Source organism: Oratosquilla oratoria, unplaced genomic scaffold (assembly GCF_046742065.1).
Source record: "Oratosquilla oratoria isolate Oo_2021 unplaced genomic scaffold, ASM4674206v1 SCAFFOLD89, whole genome shotgun sequence".
NCBI classification, from domain to species: Eukaryota; Metazoa; Arthropoda; class Malacostraca; order Stomatopoda; family Squillidae; genus Oratosquilla; species Oratosquilla oratoria.
Window position 1 is genome coordinate 474,664 of NW_027467753.1, and position 27,669 is coordinate 502,332.

The window sequence follows — 27,669 nt, forward strand, 5'->3', positions numbered from 1 at the left end:
CGAGTAAATGCCTTGGTGGTTTAAAGAGTGTAATGAGGAATAGACATTTGGGAATGGATGCGAAGAGGAGACTGTATGAAGGAGTGATTGTGCCAACAGCACTGTATGGGGCAGAAACGTGGAACATAAGAGAATATCAAAGGCAAAAGAAGAAAAAGATTTACGCATCTTAATGACGGATGATCTTCTTCGGAAAAACATGGAGAATGGGAGATTCTTATATACTGCTAATGAAGAGGAGAGTGGCATTTCACTATATGAAGATATGATGAAAATTTTGCTCAAAGTCTGGAATACGTAGAAGTGGTGTAATTAACAAAAACAAATATAAATAAACAAATAAACAATAAAACATAAATAGATAAAAAATATCCGTAGTAACCACACAAAAATATACAAGAAATACAGAGAATATAAAAGGGAGTAACCAAAATTATCTCAAGCTTGGCTGACAAAATGTAAAGAAAGCCTAGAAAAATTAGGACCATCTAAATTGGACGAGCAGTGATGAGGCGATGTGATCAATTTAAACAGGAAAAGGATGAAATATATAGAAAATACTTCTTAGTATGACACGAAATAATAAATAGTAAAAAATATCGCTGATGCCTGGAAACACAGCTACCCACAAATATGTCATTTTGTGGAACAAGACTGAACATAATACAAATTGATTTAAGGCAAAGTTTGAGAAACGGAGAAATAGAGACGGGAGCCCATAGGCACAACTACACCTCCGTACACAACAATTAAGTAAACGTACATATATTCAAAATTACACAAGGATGGAAAGGCGTGGCGTGGCATTTCAGATTTTTAAAATTTGATTCCTTGGAAATTGAGCACATGGGTGAAGGTCACTCAAGAAGAAGAAGAAGAAGAAGAAGAAGAAGAAGAAGAAGAAGAAGAAGAAGAAGAAGAAGAAGAAGAAGAAGAAGAAGAAGAAGAAGAAGAAGAAGAAGAAGAAGAAGAAGAAGAAGAAGAAGAAGAAGAAGAAGAAGAAGAAGAAGAAGAAGAAGAAGAAGAAGAAGAAGAAGAAGAAGAAGAAGAATTAGAAGAAGAAGAAGAAGAAGAATTAGAAGAAGAAGAAGAATTAGAAGAAGAAGAAGAATTAGAAGAAGAAGAAGAATTAGAAGAAGAAGAAGAATTAGAAGAAGAAGAAGAATTAGAAGAAGAAGAATTAGAAGAAGAAGAAGAATTAGAAGAAGAATAATAATTAGAAGAAGAAGAATAATTAGAAGAAGAAGAATTAGAAGAAGAAGAATTAGAAGAAGAAGAATTAGAAGAAGAAGAAGAATTAGAAGAATCAGAATCAGAAGAATAAGAAGAAGAATTAGAAGAATTAGAAGAAGAATTAGAAGAATTAAAAGAAGAAGAAGAATTAGAAAAAGAAGAATTAGAAGAAGAAGAATTAGAAGAAGAAGAATTAGAAGAAGAAGAATTAGAAGAAGAAGAATTAGAAGAAGAAGAATTAGAAGAAGAAGAAGAATTAGAAGAAGAAGAATTAGAAGAAGAAGAAGAATTAGAAGAAGAAGAAGAAGAAGAATTAGAAGAAGAAGAATTAGAAGAAGAAGAAGAATTAGAAGAAGAAGAAGAATTAGAAGAAGAAGAAGAAGAATTAGAAGAAGAATTAGAAGAAGAAGAAGAATTAGAAGAAGAAGAATTAGAAGAAGAAGAAGAATTAGAAGAAGAAGAATTAGAAGAAGAAGAAGAATTAGAAGAAGAAGAAGAATTAGAATAATAATTAGAAGAAGAATTATAAGAAGAAGAATTATAAGAAGAAGAAGAAGAATTAGAAGAAGAAGAATTAGAAGAAGAAGAATGATAAGAAGAAGAAGAAGAAGAAGAATTAGAAGAAGAAGAATTAGAAGAAGAAGAATTAGAAGAAGAAGAAGAATTAGAAGAAGAAGAATTAGAAGAAGAAGAAGAATTAGAAGAAGAAGAAGAATTAGAAGAAGAAGAAGAATTAGAAGAAGAAGAATTAGAAGAATTAGAAGAAGAAGAAGAATTAGAAGAAGAAGAATTAGAAGAAGAAGAAGAAGAATTAGAAGAAGAAGAAGAATTAGAAGAAGAAGAAGAATTAGAAGAAGAAGAAGAATTAGAAGAAGAAGAAGAATAATTAGAAGAAGAAGAAGAATTAGAAGAAGAAGAAGAAGAAGAATTAGAAGAAGAAGAAGAATTAGAAGAAGAAGAAGAAGAATTAGAAGAAGAAGAAGAAGAATTAGAAGAAGAAGAAGAAGAATAATTAGAAGAAGAAGAAGAATTAGAAGAAGAAGAATAATTAGAAGAAGAATAATAATTAGAAGAAGAAGAATTAGAAGAAGAAGAAGAATTAGAAGAAGAATTAGAAGAAGAAGAATTAGAAGAAGAAGAAGAATTAGAAGAAGAAGAAGAATTAGAAGAATTAGAAGAATTAGAAGAAGAATTAGAAGAATTAGAAGAAGAATTAGAAGAAGAAGAATTAGAAGAAGAAGAATTAGAAGAAGAAGAATTAGAAGAAGAAGAAGAATTAGAAGAAGAAGAATTAGAAGAAGAAGAATTAGAAGAAGAAGAATTAGAAGAAGAAGAAGAATTAGAAGAAGAAGAAGAATTAGAAGAAGAATTAGAAGAAGAAGAAGAAGAAGAAGAATTAGAAGAAGAAGAAGAATTAGAAGAAGAAGAAGAATTAGAAGAAGAAGAAGAATTAGAAGAAGAAGAAGAATTAGAAGAAGAAGAATTAGAAGAAGAAGAAGAATTAGAAGAAGAAGAAGAATTAGAAGAAGAAGAAGAATTAGAAGAAGAAGAAGAATTAGAAGAAGAATTAGAAGAAGAATTAGAAGAAGAAGAAGAAGAATTAGAAGAAGAAGAATTAGAAGAAGAAGAAGAAGAATTAGAAGAAGAAGAAGAAGAAGAAGAATTAGAAGAAGAAGAAGAATTAGAAGAAGAAGAATTAGAAGAAGAAGAAGAATTAGAAGAAGAAGAAGAATTAGAAGAAGAAGAAGAATTAGAAGAAGAAGAATTAGAAGAAGAAGAAGAATTAGAAGAAGAAGAATTAGAAGAAGAAGAAGAATTAGAAGAAGAAGAAGAAGAATTAGAAGAAGAAGAAGAAGAATTAGAAGAAGAATTAGAAGAAGAAGAAGAAGAATTAGAAGAAGAAGAAGAAGAATTAGAAGAAGAAGAAGAATTAGAAGAAGAAGAAGAATTAGAAGAAGAAGAAGAAGAAGAATTAGAAGAAGAAGAAGAATTAGAAGAAGAAGAAGAAGAAGAATTAGAAGAAGAAGAAGAAGAATTAGAAGAAGAAGAAGAAGAAGAATTAGAAGAAGAAGAAGAAGAAGAATTAGAAGAAGAAGAAGAAGAATTAGAAGAAGAAGAAGAAGAATTAGAAGAAGAAGAAGAAGAATTAGAAGAAGAAGAAGAATTAGAAGAAGAAGAAGAAGAATTAGAAGAAGAAGAAGAATTAGAAGAAGAAGAAGAAGAAGAATTAGAAGAAGAAGAAGAATTAGAAGAAGAAGAAGAAGAATTAGAAGAAGAAGAAGAAGAATTAGAAGAAGAAGAAGAAGAAGAAGAATTAGAAGAAGAAGAAGAATTAGAAGAAGAAGAAGAATTAGAAGAAGAATTAGAAGAAGAAGAATTAGAAGAAGAAGAAGAATTAGAAGAAGAAGAATTAGAAGAAGAAGAAGAATTAGAAGAAGAAGAAGAATTAGAAGAAGAAGAAGAATTAGAAGAATCAGAATCAGAAGAATAAGAAGAAGAATTAGAAGAATTAGAAGAAGAATTAGAAGAATTAAAAGAAGAAGAAGAATTAGAAAAAGAAGAATTAGAAGAAGAAGAAGAATTAGAAGAAGAAGAATTAGAAGAAGAAGAATTAGAAGAAGAAGAATTAGAAGAAGAAGAATTAGAAGAAGAAGAAGAATTAGAAGAAGAAGAATTAGAAGAAGAAGAAGAATTAGAAGAAGACGAAGAAGAAGAATAATTAGAAGAAGAAGAAGAAGAATTAGAAGTAGAAGAAGAATTAGAAAAAGAAGAATTAGAAGAAGAAGAAGAATTAGAAGAAGAATTAGAAGAAGAAGAAGAATTAGAAGAAGAAGAAGAATTAGAAGAAGAAGAAGAATTAGAAGAAGAAGAAGAATTAGAAGAAGAATTAGAAGAAGAATTAGAAGAAGAAGAATTAGAAGAAGAAGAAGAAGAATTAGAAGAAGAAGAATTAGAAGAAGAAGAAGAAGAATTAGAAGAAGAAGAAGAAGAAGAAGAATTAGAAGAAGAAGAAGAATTAGAAGAAGAAGAATTAGAAGAAGAAGAAGAATTAGAAGAAGAAGAAGAATTAGAAGAAGAAGAAGAATTAGAAGAAGAAGAAGAATTAGAAGAAGAAGAATTAGAAGAAGAAGAAGAATTAGAAGAAGAAGAATTAGAAGAAGAAGAAGAAGAATTAGAAGAAGAAGAAGAATTAGAAGAAGAAGAAGAAGAATTAGAAGAAGAATTAGAAGAAGAAGAAGAAGAATTAGAAGAAGAAGAAGAAGAATTAGAAGAAGAAGAAGAAGAATTAGAAGAAGAAGAAGAAGAAGAATTAGAAGAAGAAGAATTAGAAGAAGAAGAAGAAGAAGAATTAGAAGAAGAAGAAGAAGAAGAATTAGAAGAAGAAGAAGAAGAAGAAGAAGAAGAAGAAGAATTAGAAGAAGAAGAATTAGAAGAAGAAGAATTAGAAGAAGAAGAAGAAGAAGAAGAATTAGAAGAAGAAGAAGAAGAATTAGAAGAAGAAGAAGAATTAGAAGAAGAAGAAGAATTAGAAGAAGAAGAAGAATTAGAAGAAGAATTAGAAGAAGAAGAAGAATTAGAAGAAGAAGAAGAATTAGAAGAAGAAGAAGAATTAGAAGAAGAAGAAGAATTAGAAGAAGAAGACGAAGAAGAAGAAGAAGAAAAGAAGAAGAAGAAGAAGAAGAAGAAGAAAAAGGAGAAGAATAAGAAGAAGAAGAAGAATTAGAAGAAGAAAAATTAGAAGAAGAAGAAGAAGAATTAGAAGAAGAAAAATTAGAAGAAGAAGAATTAGAAAAAAAAGAAGAATGCGAAGAAGAAGAAGAAGAAGAAGAAGAAGAATTAGAAGAAGAAGAATTAGAAGAAGAAGAAGAATTAGAAGAAGAAGAATTAGAAGAAGAAGAAGAAGAATTAGAAGAAGAAGAAGAATTAGAAGAAGAAGAAGAATTAGAAGAAGAATTAGAAGAAGAAGAAGAAGAATTAGAAGAAGAAGAAGAAGAATTAGAAGAAGAAGAAGAAGAAGAATTAGAAGAAGAAGAAGAATTAGAAGAAGAAGAAGAAGAAGAATTAGAAGAAGAAGAAGAAGAAGAATTAGAAGAAGAAGAAGAAGAAGAAGAAGAAGAAGAAGAAGAAGAAGAAGAAGAAGAAGAAGAAGAAGAAGAAGAAGAAGAAGAAGAAGAAGAAGAAGAAGAAGAAGAAGAAGAAGAAGAAGAAGAAGAAGAAGAAGAAGAAGAAGAAGAAAGAAGAAGAAGAAGAAGAAGAAGAAGAAGAAGAAGAAGAAGAAGAAGAAGAAGAAGAAGAAGAAGAAGAAGAAGAAGAAGAAGAAGAAGAAGAAGAAGAAGAAGAAGAAGAAGACGAAGAAGAAGAAGAAGAAGAAGACGAAGAAGAAGAAGAAGAAAACCACCACAGATTATGCAACAAGCACAAAGAAGATACGGAACACCTTATTCTACAATGACCCACACTAACAATTTCTTGTCAACAATACAATATCTCTTTCTTGAGTGACTTATGGACCCGTCCGGTGGCTGTTGCCGGTTACCTAGGAGCTGTGGGTCTCCTGAAAAATAGACCTGGGGCAACAATTTTTGGCTGTAGTGGGTTTGAAAGGAATACTATCATACTATTGAGTAAGAATGTACTGTCGGATTCCAAATGTCGCCATCAGCCTCGTAGTGTCTTTGCCTATTCCTAGGTTCAGCTGCAACAGATATCTTCTCATATTGCAAAGGTTCATGGTAACTAGTATTATCGGTAGAATAGGAAGGAAGCCAGTATCTTGATTTGTTGTTGTTTTGCTGGTTAGCCCGTGGTGTCGGTGGGTCACGACACTGAAGTAACGGAGGACGCCGACTGCCCTCTAAGAGGTCCTCCACCCTAGTTATGTTGTGGTCGTGTCTGTGTACCCTCAAATGTCAACAGTACCCCGTAGTGCCTCAGGAGAGCACAACCATGTTGTTGGCAAACTTCGCATTCCTGCTGTACATAATTACCAACAGAGAAAAACAATGACAAAGAGAAACTTTTAATAGAGGTTGGAGTTCGACAACGGTGGTGGTGGAGTGCCTGCTGCTACTGGTGGTGGTGGTGAGGGTGGTGAGGATGGTGATGATTGTGAGGGTGTTAATGGTGGTAGCGACGGTGATGGCAAAGGTGGTGATAGAGGTAGTGGCAGTGCTAATGGAGGTGGTGAGGGTGGCGGTGGTGAGGGTGGCGGTGGTGAGGGTGGCGGTGGTGAGGGTGGTGGTGGTGAGGGTGGTGGTGGTGAGGGTGGTGGCAGCGTATATATAAAGGTAACTGCAGTAGCAGCAAGGGTGCAGTAATGGCGTTTGTGATTGCGGTAGTTGAGGACGATAATCTACAATAGCACCAGATGAAGGATGGATTTACCACATGCTCTGTTATATTCCCAAAGTTGAATGATGGTAGTTGTTACATTTCAAAGAATCTGACTCTTCCACAGGAACGAGGTACATCTTTTGTAGCTTTTGGTGATGACAATTTTGCTTTTTATTATTACATTTATCTCGGGGTACAAGTGTCCCCTTCCTCCTTCCACTCTTTGTATTTACCTAATTGAGAAATACAGGAGAAGCAATGCTTGACTCCCGGCTCATCAGTCAAATATGGCTTTATATTAATGTATAGTTCTATTCATCTATTTCCTTTTCAATTCGTAACAAAAGATGATGCATCTGCATGGGAAGTTTTGGATTTGTATCATTCATGCACAGTGTTTTCTTCGACGACTTTCAATTATTTTTTTTGTCACTCTCCCATCCCGAACACAGAAATCCTCCCAGACACTTTTGTCTAAACCCTTTACTGTTCTGGACACAGCAAGCATGTCACTTCTCTTTTTAATTCGTCCTAATGAAAGAAGATCCAGCTTTTCCTACAATTCCTTATATAGTCTGTCTGCTCGGGTGGAATTCATTTTGGTTCCTGTTCCTTGTATTTTCTAGGTCTTATATTTTCCTTCAGTGTGAGGACTATGGCACTGTGGCATGTGGGATGATCAGATTCTCGAGTCTTTTAATCATCTCTCCGGTCACGAGGTAAACCCCAACTCTCATGATCGTTACCAGATTATACGTCTCGCCAAAAAATCTGGTGAACATAGTTATCGTATCACAAATTATCTGAGACCAACATTCCCAGGTCCTTCTGTTCCGTACTAGTAATAATTTCATTTCCCACCAAGTAAACCATTGTTGGTCTTTTCGTTCTTACGTTCATTTATAACCTTGCACCTCTTGGCATTAAAGTTCACTGTCCACACTTATCTCCACTTGTTAATTCTGTGCAGATCCTTCTGTAACAAACTGCAATGTCCTTTATCTACTCTTCTCCAAGTGAGCTTTGCGTTGTTCAGTGTAGCCTGTTGTCATATCATGTCATTTACATTAATCAAGAACGGGTACTAGTACCGAACTTTGTGGGACTCCGTTCATTATTTCCCAACTATTTACTAAGGTTCTCACGCATCAGTCTTTCAGGGAGTCTTTCTTTATTCCAGCATGCATCCCTGAAGTCCTGCAACGTACTCCAACTTCAGCAGAGGAGGGCTACCGTTAGGTGACGTCATTCGTTCATCGTCATACCGGGTTATTTGGTGGTATCATCCGGCACCGTGGAAGGAACAACGTAAACTGAAGAAGAGTCGGGGACTCAAAATAGCGATTTGGCAAAGTTATTAGTTTCAATTAAGTCATGAACCTTTCCAACGAGAACAATATCATACTAAGGTACAGGGATATAAAAGTGGAAAGAAAATAAAATGCACAATTAGCCATCACTTTCAACAACGTATGCATCAGAGAAAATATACAACCCATATATACCCCTTGTAAACATAGACACAGACACACATACAGCATTTTATATATATATATATTATACATATATATATATATATATATATATATACATACAGATATATATACATATATATATATATATACATATATATATATACATATATATATATATAAATATATATATATATATACACACACACACACATATATATACACACACACACATATATATATATATATATATATATATATATATATATACATATATACATATATACATTATATATATATAGTGTCTTGCTGTTTCTTCTTTCATCACTTTCTCCCATGCCACATCTCTCATTTTTCCCCTCGCACCTTTCTTTCACTAACCCTTGGCACATTTTTTCTCTGCCCAAGTTAAGTTTTGAAGGATTCCCCATTTTTCCGTTTCCCCTGCTCTTGTGAGTTTCTTCCAGTCTACTTTTTCAAAGAACTTCCTCAAACGAAAAAAAAAAATGTATCAACCTTGTCTTTGTCATTCTTTTCTTACTTCTACATCTGTCAAATGAAATTCTTGCACCATGTGATTACTTGTTCCTATGGGGCACAAGTAATTTAAAGATTCGATTACATCGGGTTCTTTGAGAAACAGTAAATCCAATCTTGGTGCTGTGTTGTCTTCTCTTGATCTTGCCATGGCTGAATCACTGCATTTTTCATTGCTATATATATATAACAGAGTATTACACCACAAGCCGTCAATTCTACGTGCTTTCCCTCCAATTTTTTTTTTCCAATTAAGTTAATCCATCAGGATTATATTTTCTTTTTGCTCAATTTCATTATAAATCAATAGTTACATAGTTATATCCGATAACATTTCTTGGACTCAGCTTCGTTCCAGGTCCTTGCCTCAGGAGGAATATTTGCTTCCTCGAAGTCTCTTCCATCTTTCTCCTCTGGTTATAATCTTCAAATTTATCACCTTTGGCCATTTATTCTCAGCCCTGCTTCATCCACTACAATTCCACTCTTTACTGCTGTGATCACTCCACCTACATTTTTGTCTTTTCGATCTTCTCTTAAAAGTGTTCACAATTTCTCACATGAATTTCAACAGTAATTGGGAGCTTGGTCACATATCTGGTAAGCTGCCTTCAAGTAGTCGTCCATTCCTAACTTGACCGATACTAAACAAGAATCTACTTTGGAATACGTCATCTAAGGTTTCCAACCCCAACTTTATCTATTCTCTCCATCACTGCCATTTCATCAGTTTCCGATCTAAAATGTCGTTTCTCTTTGTCTATTTGTCTATTCTTTATGTCGTTATTTTCCGCGACTTGTTTTACTACCTCTAATGTTTGCTCTCTATTCCTCCTCAGTCGCACCTCAACTTACACAAATGTTCCTAAACTTTACCTGTCAGCTAGTTTTCATGTTTTGGTTAACCTCATTGACCGTGGCTTCGGGACCGGATGGCTCTTCTTAGCATTTCTGTGGTTTCCGTTCTGTAGCAAAGAGTTGTCAACCGCCAAGCTACTTCGTTCATCAGCCACTCTGAAGCAAGAGCGAACTGCCCCTAGTCTCCCACGTACAACTACAGTTGCCTCTTACAGTTTTTCATTCTCCCCAATTCTATCTCCCCAATGACACCGTCTTCTACTTCTTCCCCTCCACCTCTCCCCCCCAGCCCCCCCCTCCTCTAATCCTCCCTTTCCGCTACTCACCCTTCCCCTTCCATCCGACCGCCTCTGAAAGGCTAACTTATATGATCTCTGCCTTTAAAAAAGGGGATCCAAACTCGTAAATCCTTGGCAGTCGCGGAGGATGGAAGAGAAGAGAGCGGATGATGCCAAAGCTCTTCACCTACTATGGACTAGAAAGTCCCATCACTCGAAATGGCAAGATATATGAAGGAAAACTGAAATGGTCTCTGAAGCACATTAAAAGAAAGAAAGAAAGAAAGAGAGAGAGAGAGAGAGAGAGAGAGAGAAGGGACAGGGAGGGAGAGTAAGGGAGAGATTGAGAGAGTGGGAAAAGGACAGTGAGAGAGGGAGGAGGAAAAGGTAGAGAGAGGGGGAGAGTGGGAGGAAGCGACGGAGGGAAAGAGAGTGGCAGGAAGAGAGAAGGGGAGGAAAAGAGAAAGAAAAATAGAGATTAAGATAGACACACACACACACATATATATAGAGAGAGAGAGAGAGGGGGGGAAGAGAGAGACGGAAAGCAAGAGAGACAGTGAGTGAAATATATATAGAGGGAGAAAGCGAAGGAGAAAACAAGAGAAAGCAAAAGAGGGAGGCTAAATGAAAGAGGTGCGTGAAGAGAGACGAAAACCATTAGCTTTTATGATTTACTGTTGAAGCGTCGTCTGACTTCAAAGGCAATGTGGGCTCGCTTCTGTGACTGGGTGTGGAACAGCGGGGCACGTGAAATGGAGGAGGAGGGGGAGGGGGGAGATGGAAGGGGGGAGGGGGTGCCTATTAAGAATTCCTGAAGCTTTCTTCGGATGAAAAGACACCTGACGACAGCCCGAATAAGATCCGAGTATACCAACTCCATTACAGTCTTCGTCCCCCCCCCAAGTATCTTTACTTTAAATATTATGTCGGATTTACATCCTTTATCGACATACAATGAGTTAATGGCGTTGAAATGTTCACTCGAGATAATGCTTTTCTCTGAATAAAATCGCCCAACACCAGCAACAAGGGAATGACATGCATACTACGCCAAACTGATGGAATATGGACTAATGGTGTCTCAAGGATGAAGTACCTTTAACTACCTTCAAGTGAACAATATCACCAAGTGACGACCAGAATAGGATGGAAAAGAGACGTTCGGAATTAAAATGGATAGAATTCAGAGTAAAATGGCACACTGATGGCCAGAATAACAATCACACGACTATGGTGATGAAGTCCTTTCCCCCTTTCATACAAGGAGGCGCACTGAACTTTCCAAATACTCAAGTAAGTGCACTCAGTTTTGAGTGGGTGGACCCAAACCTGAACAACAGGATCCCCATCGATCACAACCCTCGATCGGAGCCTTAGCTGCTCAAAACAGGGCGAGTACACAAATAAATAAATATATACTGTATATATATGTATGTATATATATATGTATGTATATAAATATGTATGTATATATACACAGGTTTGTGCCTCGACCCGTTCCATTCCCTAGCGCATGGTGTGGACTCTGTTGCCTGACGATCCTTGATCAAGCGGCGCCCCCCCACTCTCCCCGGGCCCCCGATCGATCGAGACCTCGCATACGCCAGGATTCAGTAAGCTCTCGGATGTCTAATAATATTCACTAGAATTTGCTAAGGGACCATCTGTGCAGTGCGCCAAGGTATGAAGTGGCGAGTACCAGAGGAGATGGAATTCGTTCTTGGGAATCGGTGGAGCAGGCGAGGGTGAGGGAACGCGGAGGGAGAATGAAGAGGGAGGGAAAGGAGGGAGAGAGAATTGAAGAAGGAGGGGAAGGGAGGGGAGAAGAGGGGAGGGGTGAGGAGGGGAGAAGAGGGGAGGGGTGGGGAGGGGGGAGGGGAGGGGAGGAGAGGGGAGGGGAAGGGAAGTGAAAGGAGGGAGAAAGGGTGTGAAGAGAAGGGAAGGGAGGGACGGGAAGGGAAGGGAAGGAAAGGGAGGCGACATGAAGGTAGGAAATGACGTGTACACGGCTGAAAATCGGTAAGGTCGGGGCTGGCAAAGACAATTCTGCGGAAGTCTTACTCAGCCAATCGTCTGACCCCCGACCATCAAATCCTCATCCATCCACCCCACCTTCTCCCTCTCTCCATCTCCTCTCTTTGTCTTTTTCACCCTTGTCTCTCTCTTTCCACTATCGTCTCTCTTGTTCTTTTCACTCCGTTCCTCTTTTTCTCAGTTTATCTGTCTCGCTCTTTATCTCTCTCTCTCTCTCTCTCTCTCTCTCTCTCTCACACACACACACACACACACATACACACACAAACAGAAACGTCCAGTGCAAGTCGAACCGAGTGGTAGAAATGAACATTGGTTAACATGGTACGATACAAAATACACAAAATCTATCGAAAATATTTATCTCAAGATTTAACATTTCATCATTTGCCTTGGGAAAATGTTTTAATTTAATTTTTTTTTTTTTTTTTTTTTTTTTGTTAGAGTATGACAAAAGTTACAAGTGAGGCCCTATACTTTGATCTCCACCACCGTTTTCAACGTTTTTCTTGCCGCCTCTGAAATAACAACCAATTAAAACTCGTAAAACTACACTTTTGATATATATTCTACACAGAAAGGTAATCTACGCTTCACTTACCCCAAGCAGATGCTACAGAATAAAACACTTTTATCGTCACCCCCACCCACCCCAACCCCGTAGTGATATCGACCCCGAGGGGGGGTTAAAAAAAGGGCCTTTCACAAGGCCCAATTAAAAGTTCCATTACCGTGACACGGCTTCCTATACAAAGGCTATTAGCCCTATCAATAACGAACAGCTATACCTAGCTGGATGGACAGATCCTTAAAAAATAGTTCGCCACACTTCGTGTACTTCGTCCAACTTCATCCCCAACTTCCATTCAAGAACCCTGTTTTACCACCTCGTTCCAAATTCCATCACCACATTCTACGTACCACCGATATACTCCGTCCAACTTCACACCATACTTACCTCCAGGGATCCCTCAGCCTCCTATCTCGTTCCTTATCCCACACTTTCGTCGAGGGAACTTTGCCCCGAACACACTCCCGAGTCCCATTCCCAGTTCCCTCACCCTATCCTACCCTCCTCCCCCGCCCATGAACACTGGGACGCAATGAACTAGAGAACGAGAAATGGAGGCTTCCTTCCTCTCTTCCTCGTTGTAGAGACAAAGCGCATCGCGGTCAAGTGCACCAATGCCACAGCACAGTGCCATATAACGTTACATGAGAGAGCCATACCACAACGCCAACCACAGAGAACACACTACACCCACGCACAATGACCACGCTGCACTATCATCGCATGCCATCACTACCTCCGTAGACATGCATAGTCAGGGCGGCTGAAGAAACACCGACGGCAATGGAAGAGGAAACAGTGTCCAAAATTTATCAACCCTTCCTTCCCGGTCAAAAGTTCCTTCTCACTTCCAAATATCATATATATATATAATATATATATATATATATATATATATATATATATATATATATATATATATATATATATATATATATATATATAAAGGTGGTAGAGAAATACGGGTTAGAGCGAGAACATTAGAGCGAAACGTCAGTAATACAGTGTTCTCGCTCTAACCCGTATTTCTCTACCACCTTTTCACTCATCTGTCCAACCTTCACAACAATATATATATATATATATATATATATATATATATATACATATGTATATATATATTTGTATGTATATATATGTATGTATGTATGTATATGTATGTGTATATATATATATATGTATATTTATATATATGTATGTATATGTATATACATATATATATATATATATATATATATATATATATATATTCAGAACACTACTGGTTCTTGAGAGTGAGTGGAGTATGTAGTGAATAGAATGGATGGGAGAGGTTTCTACGCCTTTGTTTTTTGGCTACCTCCCGTGTAAGGGGAAAAAGCCATTGGTATATATATATATATATATATATATATGTATATATATATGTATATGTATATGTATATGTATATGTATATGTGTGTGTGTGTGTGTGTACGTGTGTATATATGTATACATATATACATTATATATCATATATATATATATATATATATATATATATATATATATATCCAGTATATATTTATATATACCACATTGTTCGAGTCAAAGGCAATTCTGTATGAGACAGCAGTTCCACAGCAAGTCCCGGCAGCCGTAGCTGGTCTACACCCAACACTCCATTATATGGCGACGTCTTTCATCCACTATGGAATTTTTTAAGCAGACATGAACATCACATTGGGGCGCGTCGCTTGTTCACCCATTTACAGCCACTCTCTATTCACTCTTCTCTTTTACACTCTCCTTGTTCATCGGAAATTCTTCTTTTATTTAATGTCCCCTTCACTCCCTCCATCCACCTCATTCTTCGTCTTCCCTTTATGTTCACTCCATCCACCTCCGCCCTCCACACTCTTCTTTGCTTGTCTTTCTTCACCCAATGTTTCTATGTATCCAAAGTATCTCATCTTTCTTTGATCGACCCTATCTGCCAGCTTTCTTTACACCTCGCACTCTGCCTTATCTCAATATTTCTCACTCTACCCATTCTCGTAACAGATTTAGGCGCTTCCTTTCTACCTCCTTCAAATTCCAAGATTCCTCCATACGGTACCGTAAGCACAATCCCCTTAATAAATCTTCTCTGCGTTCATTCCCAGGTAATTTTTCATAACACTTTTAATCCCCACCACCTCCAAGATATTTCTTCCCTTTTCTAACTTCTAACACTTCTCCACCCCCTGCTATATGTGACACTAAATAATTAAAACTCCTCTCACCCTTCAAATTCGCTTCCAACCCTCCATGTCGCAAGCGGAACTGGCTTATATGTTTACAATTCGTCATATCATCATTCTCTCGATATCCTAACTTATGTTTACAAAACACGAGACGGCAGGCGAGAATATGCAACTCTGCACTTCCTACATTGTTTCAAAACACTCAAGTCATAAAATTTGCATATCTTTTCATCTACCCCTCTATCTACTTAGAGGTCTACCTCTATCTACCGGCCTCCTACACTCCACCACCATCACTCTTCTCTCATCCCCTTACCTTACATTTACCCACATCTACTTTTGTTTTTATCCTCTCACACACTCTCTGAAACTCTAACTAACTGCTTCAATCTATCCTCAATAGGCCACATGCTCAGGGTCATTCGCCAACAAGTGGCTCATCTCCTACTTTCTACCACTCACCATCGCGTTTACCTCTCTCACCATCATGTACATGTTGAACAACCATGGCGACATTACACAATCCTAGTGTAGCCCCACCTTCACCCCGAAACATTCTCTCTCCTTTCTCAAACCTAGGACAAATTCTACCACTCAAGTAATAACTTATGACCGCCCTTATCAAACCTCCATCTACCCCATACCTCCACAACACATTCCAAAATGATTTTTTTTTTAACACTGACACGACTTTTCCAAACCTACGAAGTCTCAAATACATCCTTAGTCTTTCCCTTTGCCATTAACTTCTCGCACATTTTAGACAAAAACCTGATATACATACTTTCAACCACACCACCCCTCTCCTATACCTCTCAATCAACACCCTCTCAAACGTCTTTCCAACTACACTCAGCATACTGATCTCTTTAAAATCACTTAATAGCTGTTCCCCTTTCGCTTGTATAGTGGAAGTACACAGGCACTCCTCCAGGTCATTGGTGCACTTGCCTCCCTTGGGCGCACATTAAGCAATTTCATTGGCCATACCACTATAACTGTTACCTTTGTCCGTCACTCACCATAACAACCATCTAATTCAGGTGCCTTACTACCTTTCATATTTTAATGCCCTTTCTATCCTCTATTTTCCTATAGTTCTATCATGTTTCTACTCCATCACGATCATTCTCATGGCACTTCCCACTGCAATGATCATAGTCTCCCCTTCCTCCACAACTTCTAACAACTTCTTGAAATATCATCCTCAACTCAACATCCACTCACCACCTTCACTTGCATTAACATCTGTCCATCTGTACCCTTTACCTTCCCCTCTTTTTCCGACTCGCCTCTCCTCAGTCTTTTTAATTCCTTCCAAAGCATATCTTTGTTCTTTTTCAATATTGCCCGCCAAACACCTACCCATATTACACCAGCTTCCCTCGCCTTGCGTTTTGTTTTTACAATCTTTATTCAGTGCCCATTTTTCCCATTTCTTCTCTGCAACCATTCCACATACGTTCGCTTCTATACTGCCACCAACGCCCTCTTTCTTCATCTCACCATATGCTGCCTCTCCTGTTCCCTCCCATTCTCATCCCACATACCATCTTTAGCACTTTAGCATTTCCCCTTTTTTTAAGAACCCAACCTTCGCTTACTCCTGTTTCTCCATTACCTTCCACTACATATCTCAGTTTTGCTTGGTATTTTCTCTCTTTCTTCTCATTACATTTTTTCATCTTAAGTACCACCTCTCTGCCTCCATTTCTTTTCTTTCTACTTCACTTAACTTCCACTCCCACTTTCCATTCCACCATATACTAATCTGACAATCCACTGCCCTCTTCCCTAAACACAAAACACCCAGAATTCTTCCAATCATCCTTTTTGGCACCACTACATAGCAGATTAGTGTAATCTTGACTACTCTCCCTTCTAACACCATGGCTTATGTATATTCATACTTTTCTTCTCAAACAGTGAATTCGCTTTCATCACTTCCCTGTCAATATGCATCAACATCTCTCCATCATTCCTTCCTGCCACCCCATATCTCCATTCAACTCCATATATCGGTATAGTATCACCCCCAAAACTCTCTGCACATTCAAATAAATCAAAGGCTCTTCCCTCTCCTCACTTTTCTTATAACCAGGGCCATATACACTCACAAATGTCCACATCTCCATTCCCAACTTCGCCTTTGCCCACATTAACGTAGACACTTCACTTCACCACACACCACATTTCATCACTTACCACCCTCTCGCAGCTCCAATCACCCGACCTACCACGTTCCCGAATTCCAGCTCACCCTTCCCTTTCAGTAGTTTCAAACAACGATAACACATCTTTCTTTCCACAAACATGCTACCTTCTGCTCTCATTCGTACCACAGCCGCACACACTCAACGACTCTCTCATACCTTCATTTTCTTGTGAAAAAAAAAAAAAAATAGTGTGGGACCCCTCGCCCCCTCAGTCCGTCCCCTTTATTTCCTTTCTACGACGCATGGCACCGACCATCACCGACGGAGGATTACAGTGAGAAAAGGTAGTCACAGAAATGGTAAAGAATAAGTTCAAAGGGATACATAAAGGAGGGACAGCAGCACTACAAGATCATCTCATTATTCCTTTATAATAGTTATTTTTCTCTAACACAACAACATCGACAAAAAGTAAGGAAAGAGCTTTTGCGACATGTTAATGGAGACATTTCGTGCTATGGTAGCACTATGCCGTATTCATTCTATGGTTAATTAATAGCACGGGTGACGGAGTCTACGCAGAATGCGAGTGTACATAGGTATACACCTAAGCAAGATCCTGTAATGATTGTCATTTATTTCATATTATTTATTCATTTGTTTTGTTATGGTCTGTCTGTTTATCATTATTTGCTTCTTATCTATTATTAGTTATATGTCAATTTACTATTATTTACTATTTACCTGTTTATTATCTAACTATACCTATGCATTCATTTATGTATTTTATTATTATTTACATTATCATAGTTTTTATTTATTCATTTATTTATTACTATTATGATTTTCTTTTCGCATCCGACCTATATATGGACCAAAAGGCCTCCTGTCGGCATGCTCCGCCTTTGTAATCCTGTGTGTGTGTGTGTGTGTGTGTGTTTGTGTGCACGCGCGTGTATGTGTACATGTGTGTTTGTACTGTGCACATTGTGTGCACGTGTGTGTGTGTGTGTGTGTGTGTGTGTGTGTGTGTGTGTGTGTGTGTGTGCGCGCATACACATGCGCTTTTAATAGGGGGACACCGATTATCAAATTAGATAATTACCAATTACCGATTAATAGGCCTTGCCTTTTTGGCACATATCGATTAATCAATCGTTGATTATTCATATGTGATAATGCATTGTGATTTGAATTTGGATACCATGGTTAATTGTTGGTAATACGTCATAATACTTCATAATCATTCACATGTATTTGAGAGCATATGATGAAAATTGACCGGGTGTCACCATAGCTTCTCTCTCTCTCTCTCTCTCTCTTTCTTTCTCACTCTCTCTCTCTCTCTCTCTTTTGGCCATAGGCCTACCATTCAACTAGGCAACCTCTCGTATACGTCTCAAACTCTATATCGAGTAGATCAAAGGCTTTAACAAGGGTGATGCAAACAAGGTCATCATATTAAAACAACAGGGCAGGACTCGCAGTAATGGTTATAAAATGGACAAATTTAGATTTAAGAAGGAAATAGGCAAGATTTGGTTTACTAATAGGGTGGTCGACGAATGGAATAACCTTAGTAACCATGTAGTAAGCGCTGAAACTATCAGTTGTTTTAAGAAGCGATTAGACAAATTTATGGATGGGGATGACAGGTGGTGATGGATACGGAACTGCCTAGTGTAGGCCTTATGGTCTCTTGCAGTCTCCTTCATTCTTATGTTCTTATGTTATCTACTCGTACACATACGCTTCCGTCTTGTTTCATAATTGTGTGACCGTAACACGTGTATTTTGAGTGGTTACAAAGGATTACAAAGGCGGAGCATGCCGACAGGAGACCTTTTGGTCCATATCTAGGTCGGATGCGAAAAAAAAATCATAATAATAAATTAATAAATAAAAACTATAATAATATAAATAACAAATAAAATACATAGATAAATGCATAGGTATAGTTAGATAATAAACAAACAGGTAAATAGTAAATAATAATGAATTGACATATAACTAATAATAAATGAAAATCAAAACAGACAAATGATAACAAAACAAAAACGTTGGCATAAAACCAAAAGCAATATAGACTAATTAACCAAACATGCCTCGAAGGCACACTTACAGCAGTCATTAGCTATATACTCTTAACCCATTCAGGAATAATTATTACAAGATCTCTCTTAATACATTAGCATCCTGTCTTTTTTCATCAATTAAACACACCAATTGCGCTGGCAACGCAGTTGGATGCATGCGGATCTTGCAGGTTCGAGTCCCGCACTCCTCTCCGATTACCAGTAGTGCCTTTTAACTACCTCAACAGTCTCAACATGTTAAGCGGAAGTGACGGCTTCGGTCGTAGTTTCGCGACTCCTGGCGTATGCTCCTTTTGTCAGGAGGCAGGAAGGTGCCTCTTACTCTTAGGCCCTTTTACCTCCGGGGAATTACGCTCCTGGGAAATTCCCAAAGTTGTTTCCAGTCGCATAGAATTTATTAATAAAATTTTTGGCAATATCAGCCACGTGTCGGAGCCTTCAGGCCTTTCAACGCATTTCCATATTCTTTGAAATGAATTGGTTACACTTATAAGAAAATTTTTTCATCACTCGTTCGAATATCCAGTCGCAAAGGTCAACGCGTTCGAGGAATGGATATTACGAGTAAGATAATACCCTGGTGGCCTTAGCTTGTACATCCTAGGAAATAGTACGTTTAAGTATCTTTTACATGTTAAATCCAATACATTTCCCTAATTTTTCTGTCACTGTTGGTTTTCTCACTATACTGGACATGCCTAACAATAAAAGCAAGAACGGCCGATTATATCAAAACTGATTAATCGGAAAAAAGGGTACCGATTAATCGGCAAAATATCCGATTTGTCCGATTGCCGATTACATGCCAACTAGTACAGTAAACTTTTGCATGAACCCGAATGTGGACGAGTTTGTGTTTTGTGTGTGTGTGTGTGTGTGTGTGTGTGTGTGTGTGTGTGTGTGTGTGTGTGTGTGTTCACCTTGGTCTTTGGATCACGTACTGGACTCGTGATCGATAGCTATTTCCCTCCCGGAAGAGAGATCAGAGCTCGTATGACCGATCTATGGGTAATGCTATGACCTTTCACGCACGCACGCACGCACACACACACCCAACTCCCTGCCCACGAGAGTTGGAGTAACGACTCGAAGCGCAGCGATACTGAAATAATTTCAGCCCTGGGCAGGATTCGAACCAGGTGCTGCCGCACCTCCGTACTGACAGTCCAGTACTCTATCAACCGCGCCACCGGTGTGTGTGCGCTTGTGACGTCCTGTCGAAGCGAATTTCGGTTAAACCCTTCTGTGCCAAACCATTTTATTTGTCTCCGTGGCAACCCTTTGTTAGCGAAGGGATTACAACATACCCTTGTCATATTTTAGCAAGAGGCTCATCCAAACAATAGAATTCTATTTCAATCAGTTGTCCAATCAATTTAGATATCCGTAAGCCCCAGAGAAGAAAGATGTGTTTGGCACTGAAAATGTTTATTTATTAATTCATTTGTTTATCCATTTACTGTTTTTTCCAGCCGAAATCCTGCACATGGACCTAAAGGTCACCCAATGCTGGAGGAATGAAAACTTACAGAGCTAGCATGAAATGTACTTTCATCCAGATATTAAAATATCATTTATCAAAAATGCATGTACAGAACAAATGAAATTCTGCATGCGTTAAAAGCTGGTGATTTAATTTCGTAGTATAAAGGCTTTATAACTGAATGCAAATGTATGACACACTTTGGCCCTGGTGTGCCGAGACGACGACGATTCTCCGCCGAGTGAAATCGCCTGGCGCCAGCCAGTATAAAAGCTCTCAATGGTTTTAAAGAGGATTCCCTTGATGTCATCCTTGCGATGAATTCAGCCCCTCATCCGAACTGAATCGTCAGGCACTGCCCACAGTAAAACTTGCCAATGAAGCCACCGTTTCGATGAGGTTCACCTTTTGGTGTCAATATCCATCATCACCCACGGGGTTGGCGATGCGTCAATGCCAAACCCCACGTTTTTTTTTTTTTTTTTTTCGAGCAAGCTCCCATGCAGTCATCCTTCGCATTCCAAACAGCTGTGAGCAGGATTGATCGACTTGTCCTAGTGGTCCAAGAACCATGGGTTGTGTATTTTCGATGAAAGCGTCAGATTTATAGTTGGGAGCAAGGTCTAAATATACAGGTCAGACCGTTTACATTCTTCTGCGCAGCTTCTGACGTCATTTGGCTGAGTCCATTTTCTCTTTGTGATACACTGAAGAAAACTGTGAAACGCCAAGGAAGACAGGAACTATTTTATATATATATATTCATATATATAGACAGGAACTATGATATTTTATATATATTTATATATATATTTTATATAATATTTGTCAGAATATAACTAATTGCGTGGAGCAGTGCGAGCGAAGGCGACGTCATTTTCGAACGACGGACCAGCTTCAACTGACAGCTATAGGACCCGCTAACCCCACTTTGAACAGCCAGGTGACGTTCACGGTCCCGCTGCGCCAACTCCCTCGAAATTCGGTCGGAAGTGGTTAGACCTTATATTCTTAGATCTTGGTTGGTAGTAGGGGCATCATAATACTATTCGTCCTGTTTTACTAAGTTTTCCGGAAGGAGGCACCGTCGTACTCCTTTCTGAGAGGGGTGCTCCTGAAGTCAAACCTAACATCTTTTTTCATTTCTTTAATGGATAGTACTCCGAGGAATTTGACAACATTCCTGATAACAGTTGTATTGTGGGTCCAAGTTATTTATTTTTCTTTTTTTTTCGCCCATTTTCACAAATAAAAATGGGATGTTACTCACAAAACCGATTATCTACGATATTCTTCAGACATACATGTAGATAATAAACCAGTGATTATTCTGATACCAATACTGTAAATATCTGATGTTTTTTGGGTAGTCACCAGAGATCATACCAATCAAGTCACTCACATTTAGCCTGGAATATTGGTTATTTTGACCAAACTCGTAATTCTGTTCTGAACGTCGTGATCCCGAGGAGGGGCAAGAAGAGGTGCTGGTCTTCAAAATAAATTTTGTTCCATTGATAAGAAACTGGTATTATCCCAACGTTACTGCTACAAGATAACAATTAAAAGACAGGAAACGGTCCATATATACCTAGATCCACCAATGATGACTCACCAACAGTCCATTATCAAACGACTCAAGGCACGGCATATATGAGAAAAACACAAACTAGATATCTGACGTTTTCACTGGAAATAAACACCCCCGGCTCTTGGCCTCGAGTTCTGTGTATGTGTACCATTTGTCTTCACCCTGGGGTCTCTCTTGTGGAGTAGAACCAACACCAGGGAATCGCACCACATGCACAAGTGGCCGGAGTTGACGTAAACAAAGTTCCGCTGTAATTCCAGCAATACCCCACGATTCTCCGAAGGCATTTGGTACCACAAACAGTGAGACACACCTTGAAGCTTACGTTCAATGTTTATGTTTCATAACTGCACAACCGAAGAGCGTGCACATGCGACTCGAAGATTCAGATCTTCCTCCTGAAAAAAAATATTGACAACGCCCTATATTTTGTTTGATCGAGTGCACAACCCCGTGGGGCAATGTCATATATTCGATTCATGTTTATTCTGGCTGTCCCAAAGCAACTTTTCATTCAGCTGACGTTAGAGGAATTAAAATCAACTTCCAAACACCCTCTATTCCTCACATATATTGTAGCCATGTCTGAGCGTAGTAATCATTTGTGTTCTTGTACAACTGCCATTCAAACGGTGGGCACAAAGGTCCTTAGTCATCCCCAATGCTGGTTTAATTATTCTATTATTAACGTGTCGCGTAACGTTGGCTTAAACGTAATTTCACCTTTAGTAAATACCTGCGAGGAGGAAAAGGATTAAGCGGTGGAGGGTGGAAGGATGAGGAGGATGACAAGGATATAGACCAGTACGAGGATAACGAGGTAGAACAGAACTAGGATGATGAAGAAGAGGAGAAAGTTTAGTAAGAAGAGGAAAATTTAAAACTCCAGAGAGGAAGGGGACGGGAGAAAGAGGAAGGGGAGGAAGACAAGGAGGAGGAGGGTATGTAGATTGAGAGAGAGAAGAGGAGAGGGAGAAAGAGGAGAGTGAGGAGGAGGAAGAGGAACGTAAGCGGAAGGACAAGGAGCAGAAGGAAGAAGAGCAAGAGATGGGGAGTGAGAAGAGAAGAGGAAAAAGAGAAATAGGAGGGAAGAGAATAGGATTAAGAGGAGTAAGAAGAGGAGGTGGGAGTGGGAGACAAAATGGAGGTTAAACAGGGGGTGAGGAAGAGGAGGGGAGAAACAGAGGAAGAGAGAGGAGGGGGAGGGGAGGGAAAGGGAGAGGAGAGGAGAGGAAGGAGAGCAAGAGGAGGAAGAAAAGCGAAGAAGTATACGGAAGATAAGGGGATGAGTGAAAGGAAGAGAAGGGGAAGAAGGGGAAGAAGAGGGGTGGACGAAAAAGAGGGGGAGAAGAGGGAAGAGGAAGAGGCGGTGAGGAGTAAGAAAAAGATGAGGGGAGAAGGAGGTAGACGAGGGCAGGAAGAAGGCGAGGAAGAGGAAGAGACAGGAGAGGAGGAAGAAGGGTGAGGAAGAGGAAGAGACAGGAGAGGATGAAGTGGGAAAAGAAGAGGGGGAGTGAAAAAAGAGGAAAAGGAAGAATAAAGTAAAATTGGAGGAGGAGGGATGGCGGGAGGAAGAGTGGGGGAGGATGAATAGGGGAAGGAGGATGGGGGAGGAGGAGGAGGCGATGGCGGGAGGAAGAGTAGGGGGAGGAGGATGGGGGAGGAGGAGGGGAGAAGGACGGGGATGAGAAGGATAAGGTAGAGGGGGAGGGCGAGGAGAGGAAGACAACAAGGGTAAGGAAGAGGAAGAAAAGGAGGAGAAATATGAGGAGTAAGAAGAGAAGAGAAAAGAGGAAGAGGAAAAAAAGTGGAGGAGGAAGACGAGAATGATGAAGAGGAGGATGAGAAATAAGAGAAAACAGAGGAGAGGAGAGGAGAGGAGAGAAGAGGAGAGAAGAGGAGATAAGAACAGACGAGAAGAATAGGGTTCCAGGAAAGATGGCGAACAGAGGGACAATCTATTACACAACACAGCGCTTTCCTCCTACCCAAAGTTGAACTCTCAAACTTCAAGTCCCTCAGGAAGCGAGAGAACGATGCAGGATGACAAAGAGGTGCGTGGATGCAGCCAAGGGCTACACTCGGCGACACTCCAGGACAACATGATACGAGGCAGGACAACGTGTCGAGGAGGCCAGGACACGACTTACCTAGGCGTGGAGCAGCTCCTGTGTTTGCTTACGTTGTAGCATCACGGTAGGAGAGGCTTGTCTCAACTTACAGTGTACCAATGGAAGCCTGTTCGTACAAGCATTTGTCCCCTATAACATTATTAAAGTAACGCTGCGCTAATCCTATACTGTGCAAGGTAAGGCGACGGATAAAGACAGGGGGAAGGGGATGCGAGTGCAGAAACCTCAGCGTGGCAAATCGACAACTCACCTAAAGGGACACGAGCAGGACTCGCAGCAGTTTCCCATTCACGCTGTCACGATGGACTATCGGCGAGTCGGTGCTGATCGTCCTCCTGCTGCTTGTCCTCCGGCCCGGTCATCCGGCAGCACCGGCCCCCCTCGAGGGGCTGGCTGGAGTCCGGGAGGAGGCCATGGTGCCACCGGAGAGAGGAGGGAGGCAGCTGGGGCCGCCCAGAGGGGGAGCGAGGGAGGCCGGGCGCGAGGGAGGGAGGCCCTCCTGGTCCACTCACGTCTCGCCAAAGGCAGGACTCCCCGCTCTCTGTATATATTTTGATAATCTCCTTCGCTTCGATTCAGAGTCGATCCTGATCACGCTCCCTCACACCAAATCACCCAAACGCTCTTCATCCCATTGGGATTAGCACCTTTCACGACTGTCAAGTTCTTTACATCAAAATCGCGGTCCATGAGCACATACTCAATCTCCTTATTATCATTTCAGCTCATCATTACACAAAGGTAAAAATCTAAACTTCAACCTGTCTTCGTATTTCTGTAGGATAAATGCGACGATCGTTAGGAATGGCGGAAGCCGACAACTGGTGAGCTCAGGTGGAACAAAACGGGTCGCTTTCACAGATACACTATTACAGACTCCACCTAGGGTGAGATCCGGGTACATACCTCTCTACCCGTGACACAATAGCCTGACGTTTTAGGAGAGGTTCACCATAAGTGATACCAGGACTGAAAAAAGGGGGGGAAATGTGGATTCGGATGAGGGGATCTCCTCAGAACACGACTGCGTACGTTTCTTTGAGGTTAAAAAGAAAACGACATAAACAACAACACTCGATGACGTACATTTCACTCCATCTGGGTCAAGGGAAAAAAAGGCCAACTGTTCTAGATTATGAGATGCTTAATCCATACATTAATTCAAATGTCCCTTTTTTTTATTATTATCAAGCTCCGGCCAACACGACACAAGTCAAGAATGGGCGCTAAAGTTAGTGATTACAGGTTCTGCTGGCAGTTCTCAGCTAGACAAATGGATCAGGCATTCAGGGGACAACGAAAACACGCAAACGCCGACGTAAAAAGAATGACATGACCGTGCGAGCGAGCGCGCGCGCGCACACACACACAGACAAGCATAAACATTACGTATGATAGATTCGAGTGACAGAACCCCCAAAAATTAGATAGATAAATAAATAGATAGAGAACGATTGATTCCATAAATGAACCATACGTGTGTATGCCTATAAAAACATATCCATACAACACACAAGAGCCAAACTCTGGAGACACATTTAACGTCCGCAGAAAGTCATTTGCTTGCGCGTGTTGACGCACAGTTCCGCATCTTCGCACGGGCTCCTCCTCCTCCTCTTCCTCCTACAAGCGAGAGGCGATCCAAACACACGTCAGCGTTCACACGTCTATGCACGCCACCAGAGCAAAGAATCTATTTTGATCGCAACGATGCTGATGCCATATCGGGAAACTTTGATTTCCACGTACGAGTGAGACTGTGTGTCCGCGTGCGTGCGTGCGTGTATGGGCATGTGAACAAAGAAAGGAATGCGTGCCTTCTCCAAATCAAAGCTTAGATAATAATAGGCCAGTTCACTTGGGGAAGAAGGGGAGGAGGAGGGGAGGAGGAGGGGGAGGTGGAGGAGGAGAATAATTAAAAGAAGAAGAATGTGTTGGCGTCACCTAAGGAAGATGTCAAGGTGCCATCCAGGCTCTCTAGTCATGGTCCGGAGTCAGGACAGATGAACAAATAGTTGAGTGTCACACCTTCATATGAAGTCATTAGTTTTCTTTCCGAGTTGAACTACCTATTCTTGTTTAGACTTTACTCCCGGGTAGTTATGCAATGCAAAAGGATAACCACTTGAAGAAAATGCTACCCCCCCCCCACACACACATATTGGCACATACTGGCCACCCCGCATACTGGCACCTTTCAGGTTATTACGGAGCTCAATGACATCGTTACATAAATAGAGAAACATTATCTAACCCTTCCTGCCATTATCACTACCGTTCAATCACGTTAATAGTATGTAATTTATTATCTCCTTCGACATGGGAATTTCCGAACTTAAAAAATATCCAATACTTTGAACGAAAACGCCTTTCAAAAATATACCTAAATATCAAAACTTTCTTTTGGTTTCCGGATTTTTCTAGACTACATGACTTTCGTTCCGAATATTAGAAAATTTCGAATTTTAGAGATTCCCAATAGAAAGAGGGCCTGAGCAAAACGGACGAAGAAGCAGAGGTTAACCCTTTAGTCTCTTTATGTATATTCTGGCTGAAGCCAGGCGATTATATTTAGAGGAGGAGAAACATACACAGACGCCATTTTGGCGTCTATATTCGACTTTTGTGTTTAATTTAGCTGTCGTCTGACGATTTTATCCGGCTGAAGGAAACCTATACAGACGTCAAGTCATTATCACGTCAACATATTCAAAGCGTATTAGTGATATTGTCCCATTTGGGGCAAATGATCACTCCGGTGCCACCCACGAGAACGACGGCTGCAGTTCGCGGGGAGACGAAGAACAGATCTTAGAGTGGGTTTACACGGTGATGTGTGAACGGGGTATTTGGGGTTTAACCAACGTGTTCGACAACCAAATATCCCGTTCACACATCACTTTAAACACGTGTCTGTCTGTCGAACCGCGTTCGACGAACCGTTAGACCGTGTAAACGCCCTCTTACGAGGGAAAGGGAAGCAATGCAGCAACGAGACTACACAGCTCCGGAGTCTCATATAAAAAGGTTCGTAGGAATTACGAATTGCCAGGAAGCAGCTTGGTGGTTCTATTTTTTTTTCCTCAGTTGCAATGACTGCCATATTATGTCGCGTAAATATCTGTGCTACTTTGAAGTCTCCTCTGTGAAAATTAATCAATCGTCAGTTTGACTAGAAATATTACGAATTACGTGTAAAGAACACTGCTCTCGATGATGCAGTGATTTATAAGTCATTTAATAGGTGTATAACTCCCATTTTATAAATTAGTCTCAAACTTTTCGTTGCGTTTTATCACTTCAGTGGTCGCTATGGCTTGAGACTTTCGCTGTTTCTCTCATTTATTTATTTATTTCCGTCCACCACCACTACCTGATGCTGAATCTCATTACAGTAAAGCAAGTCGTATGCAGTACCATCGGGGTTGAGGAATTGCCGGGTTGTGAGGCAATTCCGGATATCTGGTCATTACACCTATGAAATCCCTTTTTCATAAAAAAAAAAAAAAAAAAAAAAAAAATATATATATAATAATAATAATAATAATAATAATAATAATAATGAATAATAATAATGAAATTAAAACTTGTAAAAACAGCTGGGCCTAATAAAGACAACCATTAAAAGCACTACCAAAGGAAATGAAATCCATTCACACCATACTGTATACACGATTCTCTAACATT

The 27,669-nt window shown here is 39.6% G+C and overlaps 1 protein-coding gene across 1 annotated transcript in view; it reads right to left on the minus strand.

Annotated features, from left to right (window-relative positions):
* The window catches only part of LOC143024083 (uncharacterized), a gene marked incomplete in the record, with an annotated part of 142,599 nt that extends 117,857 nt beyond the window's left edge, over window positions 1-24,742 (minus strand). The window contains 1 exon segment of the mRNA XM_076182829.1: window positions 24,233-24,742. Coding sequence (XP_076038944.1) covers window positions 24,233-24,270 — 38 coding nt within the window.
* Between the last annotated feature and the right edge of the window lie 2,927 nt (window positions 24,743-27,669).